Below are 9,531 nucleotides of genomic sequence, written 5' to 3'. Positions count from 1 at the left end.
TGACCGGAGCGGCGTCTCGCTGACTCGGCGGGCCCATCCCCGTTCGCGCCAAAAACGCGTTCCCTAGCGCCCCAGCACGCCGGGTTCGGCCTGGGTCCGCCGACGCCAGTTTCGGCCCAAATCGACAAAAAATGGCTCCCGAGGACGCGACTGTGCCGATTTTCGGCAGCCGGCGCCAAAAAAACGCCTGCGGGGGCCTGTTAGGGGCGCGGCTGGAGATGCTCTTAGGTGTGTGTCCCCTGTTTTAATTTTGTTTGGGTGGAAACCTCCCATGCTTTTATATTATGTTTTGTCAAAGCTCACTTTACCTGGAAGCTCAAATTTAATAATTTAGAAATCCAGCAATGTACAGGGACTAGAGAGCGATGTTGAAACTGCTCAGATAGACAAAGCTAGTACTATTTCATAGCACTAGGTCGGTTATTTTTTTACTTGGTCGTTTTGAACATTGACACTATCTTCTACCTTTGATAATTACTCTCTGTTTCTAGTAGTTGACAAATATTAATAATAATAATGAGATGAAAATATTTTGTCATTGATCTATGTATATAGCATGCATTTGTGCATGACGAATCCAAAATACTGTCAAGTACCATATGCTACCGCCAGGTTTTGAAACTTCAAAATGTTGACTGCATGCATCACAAAATGACATCCATAAGAGAACAGAAATGGTACTCAGACGTTTTTTCCAGTAAAGTAAGAGTACATTCCACTTTATTTTGCCTCAATAGTAAAGGGTTTGGGTGTTACTGAACCTTAACCAGAGTACAGTTGACAGAAGTTTCCAAAACGTTGTAGCTATTAGTCCCACATTATGAAGTTCATTGCCTCTGTACTGTACTCTGAATAGAGAGGAACAGAGCAGAATCTGGATTGAGGTTGTCTGATTCAGATTTGAATTGTGCAAGGAGTCGGTCGACAAAGTTCTGATATAAGGACAATCAAGCTATATTGCGTCCTGGATCATAGTAGTAGTGGGAGTTAATCAAAGGAGGAGAAAATTGATCCTACGTGTAGGGTTCGAAGGCTGGTCCTAAGTGTAACGGGTGAAAACAGGGGAAATTAAATTTGGCTTCCGGGAGCACATGCTCCCGGGGCCAATTTTTTTTAAATGTCCAAAAAATTGAGACAAACTATTTTTGTGATATTTGTCACATACAAATGCTACCTGTAAATTTTGAGACAAAAAGGTTAAGCATTTTGGCCTGTGCAAAAAAATAAAATCGAAGACAAAATGTCAACTCAAATTTGTCCTTTTCACCGACAAAACACCGCTGCTCCTTTCCACAAGAAAATTGTCAAGCATGCTTGCGACACCAACACAACTTCTACAAATATTTTCAGAATTTTTTGAAAAATAATTCTATATTTTTAGATATTATTCACCCGGGAGCATATGCTCCTGGGAGCCAAACTGCCGCCCCCGTGTTCACAGAAGGTAACGGATCGCTGCCACTAATTGCCTTCTTCTTTGTTGTACTCTCTCCATCTATCTCAAATATAGTGCGCATTAGATTTTTGAAGTCAAACCATGTAAACTTTGATCAAGTTATAAAAAAAATCAACATCTAGAATACTAAATCAATACCTTGGATACAAGTTTGACGGATGACTATAATACTGCTCCTTATTTAACGAAGATCTTTCTTTCGCGATAAATAGTATGGTATATCCTTCATGACGATGTATAAATATGGTTAAAGTTTATGAAGTTTGACTTTCATGAAGATCAATGCGCGGAGGAGTCATAAACCGAAGTTGTGATGAAATCAGTTGATACTTTGAAATGTGCGAAGTTCTTTGTATTTTTCATTGAATAGAAGGGAACAAAGCAAAATCTGGATGGAGGGACAACAAAATATCTGATTGGGTTTTGAATTGTGGAAGGAGTTGGTGGATGGAGACCTGATCAGTACAAGTTCTACAACCGAAGTACATTGCCTCTTAGGCCACATGAGTGTGGGAAGTAGTCAAAAGATGTCTTACGTGTATGGGATGAGAAGGTGATGTACCACCACAATAACTTATCTTTATAAAGATAAGTGTGTCTTTGTGACAACTTTTACTCTGTTAAACTTTTTTTGCCATGTTTTATCTCTTAGTTATGACATTGCGACACTTTTATCTTATTTACATGTTCTCTAATCTGACAAGATGGATACACTAGCAGGCGAGTTATCCTCCCAGTTATCCTGCCACGTCATCCTAACATGTGGGTCTGGTTTGTCAGTTCGGAGAAATGACATAAAAGACCACCAAAAGGTTCAAATAGTACATTACTTATCACCGCAAAAAAGGTAATCACTTTATTTGTCTAATTGTACGCAAGACATCTATTGTTGGGCATAGATTGGCTGACGTAACATCAGGTGACTTAGTGCCTGTTTGGTTCCTCTCCGCTCCCGCGACTGAGCTCTCGGAGCGGAGCAGGCTACTGCAGCTTTTTACGGAGCAGCTCAAACCGAGCTCCGCAGCTCCATGGAGTGGAGCGGAGTGGAGAGATTCCAAACAGGGCCTTAGAGTCACTGACATGTGGGCCGTCTAGTTTGTGACCTAAGACACCCTAACCCTAAGCCAGTCAATCCCAAGCATCTATCGTCGTAGATCATCAATGTTTTTTTTTCTTCCGCAAAAAAACGTTTTTTTGTTAGTATTTATACTTGGACACTATTTTTACTTAACTTTGTCCAATGTGGATAAGACAAGAATGTTTTACTTAACTTTGTCAAATTTGAACTGAAACCACGACACTTATTTTAGAACGGAGGGAGCACTCTGTTTTAACTAAGAGGTGAAATGTGGCATGAGTTTTTAAAAAGGATAAATGTTATCATAACATCACAATTAGCGGATAAAATATAGAATACTCCACATAAAATTACATGATGTTTATTAAATAAACATTTACACATTTCAAAAAAAAAAAACATTTACACAGCAATGCATTCCATAAATACTCAGGTTCATGTCAACAACAACAAATTCGATAAACAGCATGTTCCAGAGTCTCTCAACACCAGGCTTCAGACTCTGCCAGTACAATTGAACATTTGGCCAAAAAGTATGCACCGTTGCACTAGGGCCAAATCGCACACACACTCGCACAACACAGTCTAGGAGGACCTGCCCTCCACTCTTTTCCTGAAGATCATCCTGCCCAGCAAGCCCGGACCCCGCTTCTTCTTCCGAGGATCAGCAGCAGCCTCATGCTCCTTGACCAACGGCTGAACAACGGCTTGCGCCGCTGACGCCTTCCCGTCGGCGTCAGGAATCTGCTCTTGTGCCGTGCTCTTTCGTGCTGCCGCGTCGTCAGGCTCGCCATGTTCTTTCTCGGGAGAGTTCTGACCCTCGGCTGTGCTGGCGCCCTCGTCGGCAAGGATGCTTCCAAGTGACTGGGGCTTGTAGTCAGCCGAGCTCGGCCGCGGGCTGTGCGTTGAGATGTCTGGAGGGCCTGAACTCGGCGGAGTCTGGAGAGCCTGCAATTGTTTGCTTAGGTTCGTGATGGTCTCCTGGCACTCTGCAAGTTTGTCAGCTGCTGCAGATATCTCTGAGTCCTGCATTGCAGCGAAAATGGTGTCAAATCTTATTCCTGATGATTATATATGGATGAAAAGAGAGAATTGTGACGTAGTATAACATATCAGGCAGTAACATTTAAATGAAATGAGATAAAGCTGAAGTGAAAAATATCAGGTATAGCTAGTTTTGCAACAGCCAGATTGTTCCTTTTTTCTGAACGAAAGAGAAACATGAGAACTTACCGTTGCTAGTTGTTTCGCCTCCTTTTGTGCCAAGTCTTCTCCCATTCCATCAGCAGTGAGACTGCATTGCAAAGAACAAAAAAATTAACTGAAAATCACTCAACACTAGTTGAAAGGAAGCGCTGTTTAGCTGTTTGGTAGCTGCTTGCACTGTTATTACCTTTCTATCTCATAGTATGACGACTTCCTCCCCAGTTGGATATCATCATTCTGATCCAGCATGACCATTGCTTGAATTTTTTCAGGGTGCTGACATTCAGGTGGCTGAATCTGTTCCTTTTGTGCTTCAGTTTGGATATCCAATGCTGTTGCTGCTGATGTTGCACTTTGCACGTCAGGTTCAACATGTGCATGAAAGTCATTTTCGTTACCGTCCACGGTGTCCGATCGAACTTGGTTCGAGAAGTATATGCTCATTATATACTCCAGTACCAGGCAAACCTCGTCGATAAAATCTTCAAGCCTGGCTTTCCTCTGTAGCACATCATGGCAAACATGAACCAGGTACTCGAGCCGAGCACAGAGTTCAGGCTTGGCATACAACAAAGATTCAGATCTTGCAGCATCGTCTTCTGCCGAAACGCGGATCGTGGACGTGATTTTGTCGATCAGATTGCCGATCAGTTCCTCCACTTTGGCCCGGTCATACAGTAGATCAGAAGCATCTCCGTTCCCACGAACAGGGCCCTCGTCCAATGCACGCCTTACTCCATCAACAATGGCGTCGATGCTTTCTCCGGTTGCTTCATGGTTACTTGTAACGAGTTTCCAAACATCCTGCAGCCATTCAGGATGACCATGTTCTAGGACCGGGCTCTCGCCGTTCTTGTCGGGCACGACGGATCCCGAATGTCCTGATGTGTGATGATCCCCTGACTCCATCTCCATCCTCTCGATCTCGGCGAAGTCGTCGAGCAAGCTCATGTCGGACACCATGACGGACGATGCTCCATGTCCCTGCTTCCCAGCCCTGAGCTGGTCCAGTTCAGACACCAGAGCAGTGGCCCACGTCTCGGACTTGGCGTGTGCATCGCTCAGCCGCTTGCTCTCCTCCGTCAGCTCCTTGAGCTGCCCCTGCACCGCCGAGAGCTTGCTGGCCTCCTCCGCGTACTTCGTCTGCGTGAACTGCAGCTCGGTGTCTCTCGCCGCCAGCATCCGCTTCAGAACGTTGTTCTCGTCCTCGATCGCGCGCAGCCTGACGGCGTAGCCATGATCAGGCTCCGGAGCGCGCCGCGGCGTCACGGGCCGCGGCGACATCGTCGGCGTCACCGAACGCGGCGACACTGTCGGCGTCACGGAGCGCGGCCGCCTCGGGCTGGCCCCGGCCCTGGACGGCGGCGGCTGCTGCTGCGGCTCGACCTCGTCCCTCATCTTGGCCAAGGCGGCCGGCCCGGGGAGGCGCTTCCGGACCATGGCGCGCAGCCGCTGGCACTCGCCCTCCAGCTGCGCGATCTTCTTCAGGCTCTCCGCCTGCTGCGCGCGGGCGGCATCCACGGACCTGAGGTCGTACTCCCGCTCCTGGCTCCTCACCTCCAGCTCCTTCTGGAGCATGCGTGCCTCGTACTGCAGCGACGCGCTCTGCTTCTGCGCCGCGTCCAGCTTCGCCGCCGCGCCGGAGAGCTCCTGGTCGGAGGCCGCCTTGGACTCCCTCAGCTCCCTGACGAGCTTGTCCTTGGCGTCCATGGCCTTGCAGAGGCTGTTGTTCTCGGCGGCGAGCTTCGCGGCCTTCTTGTTCGCGGCTTCGAGGCTGTGCTGTAGTTCACGCAGCTTCTTTTGCTGGGAGGATATCTCGCTGGCTGCTTCCACGATGATTTGCTCCCGCTCTTCTCTGGCAATGAGCAGCTGCTCCATGCAGGATCTCAGCGCATCTTCCATTTCAGCCATTGTTACTGTATGCTTTCTTAGTGCAACTTCTCTTGAGAAGAATCACCAAGTGCTCTTCATGAGAGCAAAGTTCTTAGCTTATAACTCTTCTCAACCTGGCAATAGGGTAATTTAGTCAGAGTTTGGCAATGGAGTAGTATTTGGCAACCTGCCCATTTTACTCCTTGAACTTTATAAAAGGCCCACTAATTTTTTTGAACTACTAATGCATATTAACATATTTTCATGAATCTACCAAGCCAATTCGATACACACCGAGCCGGTTTGGGAGATTGGAAGCGTAGTTCTTTGAGTAATTTTCAACTTCATGATTTTCTAAAAAACTTTGATGACTCATAAATTCAGTACTCCCTTCATTCCATAATGTAGTGCGCCCACGCTTTTCGAGATTTAATTTTGATCATAAATTAGACTAATACCCGTCCGTCTCAAAATAAGTGTCTCAACCTTAGTACAACTTTGTACTAAAGTTAGTACAAAGTTGAGACACTTATTTTGGGATGGAGGGAGTAATACATAAATCATTTTATTGAAAAATTATACCTTCGACTACTTTTTTTGAATATGAATTCAAAGGTATATGTCATGCTCCTGTCGCAGTTGCCCATGTTGATTAAATTTATGGTCAAAGTTAAATCTCGAAAAACGTGAGCGCACTACGTTACGAAATGGAGAGAGTATGTTGAACGGGGAACATTTAATTATCCTATTGCTAATGTATATCAAGTTATATTTTGTGAACTAGTTGGTCCTGAATGATTTTGTAGTCAACGTTCACCTGTTTTGCGAAGTTCTGCAAGTGAAAATGTGAAATAGAGTTATTCCATTTTAACAGATAATTATACTTACAGAATCACAAACCATTGTACCAAAGTTGCATATTCTTCCTTTTCTTCAGGAAAATTACATGTTCATTTAATAAGTAGGAGAGGATATCAAAGCCAGACACAGAAACAAATTTAAACAGGTACTCCCTCTGTAAACAAATATAAGAGCAGAAACAAATTTAGTGAACGATCTTATATTTGTTTACGGAGGGAGTACAATATTACTCCCTCCGTTCCTAAATAATTGTCTTTCTAGAGATTTCAACAAATGACTACATATGAAGCAAAATGAGTGAATCTACATTCTAAAACATGTCTACATACATCCGTATGTTGTAGTCCATTTGAAATGGCTAGAAAGACAATTATTTGGGAACGGAAGGAGTACTTTTGAGACTTGGTGGATTGTTGTAAACTTTGCAATAATTAATTGAGGGTTTGTACATCGATGGATGCAGAGGTCATGGGTTAAACCCTCTGTTTGCAAAACAACGAAACAAATCTGAAACTTTTCAACTAGCCTTTCAACTAAATTAACTATGATTCCGTAGCAATGGGTATCATCGAAAAAGAGAGAGGGAAAAGAGAAGAAATGGTTAATCTTACAGACTATATCAACTGAAAAGAAACATGATTAAGTTACACAACTCAACCAGGAACCAGAAAAAAAAAAGGAAAATGCTGCAAGAATATAAACAAAAGGATGCACCAACCTGGATAAAACGGCTTAAACCTGTGATATACAACGGATGAGGCAGAGATACAGGCCGGCAGTCGGCAGAGCGGAAGGAGCAGCACCAGCGAATTGAAGCTCAGTCGCGGCACTCTTAACTCCATTCTCTAGCCCAAGATGTTTCTGGCAATAAGGTGAACACGCTGACAGTTTGGTCGGCGCGTTGAGGGGTCAAGGACATTGCAGCGCGAGTGGCTCTTTCGGCAGCGGAGCGCAGGAAGGAAGAAGGCATGGTGTCGACCTCAAAGCCGAAATTCTCCCAGCTCTAGCGGTTGGGCTGTTAAGTTCTGTCCCACCACACCACACCACCCGAAGCAAACAAAGTGGCCTCTTCCGAAGCTTTATCTCCTCTGGAGTACGCTTCGAGTTCGATACCTCTGCTTCTTTGTGCAGGGGGGTGAGGGATGAGCAGTGCATTCTTGTTGCTGTGGAGCCTGTGAAGAGCAGCCTCAACTACCTATCCCACTGCCTTTCTGGCTAGTTTTTCTTACGAGTCATGCGCCTCATGGTTTGCTTAGGCTAATGGAGATAATTTGGTCAGGAGATGCTGTCGACGTACATGGCGTAAGTTGTGTGAGTGACGCTGCCAAGAGCCCAAGACTGCAGGGAACTCGTAAATAAAACGTGGAGCACAATGTTCTTACTAGGGAGTAGGTAAGCACACACACACATATATATAGTGCTTCTTTTTAATAAAATGAAGCACATATGAATGTGACGAATGAAAGGAAGAGGTCATGAGTTTGGTATCGAAAGGCAACCGGATTACATGTGTGCAAGCACCCACAAACTCGTGTACCATGTCCAAGCACCGACCAACTGTATGACCATCCGACATCCCGGATGGAAGGTGAGCGTATAATAATACAGCTTTTGTGTAGTGCAGAGTGCATGCCCGGTGGTGTGGTGGGTCTTGTGAAGTAGGCTCTGCACCAAACCTGCCCCCTAGCTCGTTTTCAGAAAAAGAACACAGCCATGTCTTCAAGAGTTCAGTCTCGGCGGTCGATACGGTTAGCTGATCTTTCACTCGGTGGCACAGTGCAGTGGCTGATGAGCGATTTCAATCAAGATAAATTGCCCTACCAAGATAAACTGTGAGGCACTTTGCGCGTAAAAAGGTGGTGAAAGCCTAGAATAAGACCAGGACGCATGTTCCATTGCTTTAGCGTAGCAGGTAGGTAAACGGATTCCGTCAGAGCTACTCCATATTATGTTGCATTTGTCCACAGAAAAGATCTGCCATGGTTGGAAACTCTTGTCATTCTTGCTGATGAGTTTTCCTTTCTCTCTCTGTTTCCTTTTTTGATGAAATCCCTTGTTTTGGTGGTCTCGAATGGTGACGTTTGTGCTACAGCAATCAAGTGAGTCCATCCCCCTGTTGGTTCATGTCATGTGGTTGCCCTGCCGGACAGCTCATGCATATGCACATGCACCAAACTTGCAGTGCCAATGAGGTGGCCGGTTTGATTTCGAGCGCCATGGTTCAGTTGTCATCAGCTTTCGTCGTAATTGAGTTCATGCCTGATCTAGCTTAGTCGCAACAAGTGGTGCTTATATTGAGCTTTGCAGACAGATCCATATGCCACCCGTCACGCACTGCTCGGTGGTCTACTTGCTGAAATTGAGGTGCGGCGGCGCTTTGAACAGGAGATGGATAAATATATAAGAGTATTTTCTATTCCCTCCATTTCAAAATAAGTGTCTTAACTTTATACAAACATTAGTGCAAAGTTATATTAGGATTAAGATATTTATTTTAAAACGAAGGAGTACTATATTATGGAAATAATAATTTGTTCAGTGAGAACTTGTTAACTTTTTTTTACTGGAAATAGTGGTCTTTATTCATTAATGTTCAAAGGTGCAATGGATACATCCCAGGCTCAGTGAGCCGAACATATCAACCACTATTTTTTTCGATAAAGGATGTATTTTATTGACTCGTAATGTAGCATCAAGGGATACAGTCACAATGAATACACATCCGGTCTATGCATAACGAAGATGTACACAGCCAACACAACACACATACGAACAACCACACCGGCAATAAGCAAAGTCATATAAGACCAAAGCTATGCCTAAGCGGATGGAGAAAAGAAAAACCCGAAGGGATGAACAACATCGATTGACGATATACAGCAGTGGCCGTTGGCACCAAACATCTCTTGACAGCACAAGGACTAAGAGAATGGTTCTTCAAAAATGACGCCTCCAAGGAGGGAACGACGTGCAAGCGTCGCCGTCGCCAGATCCAACCACCAAGGTCAGATCATGGGTTTTCACCCTGAAGATCAAATCTGAGCAAACTCCAAGCAAT

At 44.9% G+C, this 9,531-nt stretch overlaps 1 protein-coding gene across 1 annotated transcript; it reads right to left on the bottom strand.

Annotated features, from left to right (window-relative positions):
• Positions 1-2,869: 2,869 nt before the first annotated feature.
• On the bottom strand, positions 2,870-7,591 carry LOC123144826 (filament-like plant protein 7). Its single transcript, XM_044564074.1, has 4 exons — positions 7,192-7,591; positions 3,928-5,746; positions 3,768-3,828; positions 2,870-3,560 (listed from the first exon to the last, which is right to left on the bottom strand). The coding sequence occupies exons 2-4, from the start codon at positions 5,649-5,651 to the stop codon at positions 3,120-3,122; spliced, it is 2,226 nt and encodes a 741-aa protein (XP_044420009.1). The 5' UTR covers positions 5,652-5,746; positions 7,192-7,591; the 3' UTR covers positions 2,870-3,119.
• Positions 7,592-9,531: the final 1,940 nt, after the last annotated feature.

The sequence above is a fragment of the Triticum aestivum genome, chromosome 6D, assembly GCF_018294505.1.
Source record: "Triticum aestivum cultivar Chinese Spring chromosome 6D, IWGSC CS RefSeq v2.1, whole genome shotgun sequence".
Lineage (NCBI taxonomy): Eukaryota > Viridiplantae > Streptophyta > Magnoliopsida > Poales > Poaceae > Triticum > Triticum aestivum.
This window is presented reverse-complemented; position numbering and strand designations above follow the sequence as displayed.

What these genes read in the sequence shown, in the direction of transcription:
- LOC123144826 (XM_044564074.1), bottom strand. Translation starts at nt 5,651, where the DNA reads ATGGCTGAAATGGAAGATGCGCTGAGATCCTGCATGGAGCAGCTGCTC. An exon ending in TCATACTATGAGATAGAAAG is followed by an intron (nt 3,829 to 3,927) that starts GTAATAACAGTG and finishes TTTGCAATGCAG; the next exon opens with TCTCACTGCTGATGGAATGG. An exon ending in AGGCGAAACAACTAGCAACG is followed by an intron (nt 3,561 to 3,767) that starts GTAAGTTCTCAT and finishes GCTGCAATGCAG; the next exon opens with GACTCAGAGATATCTGCAGC.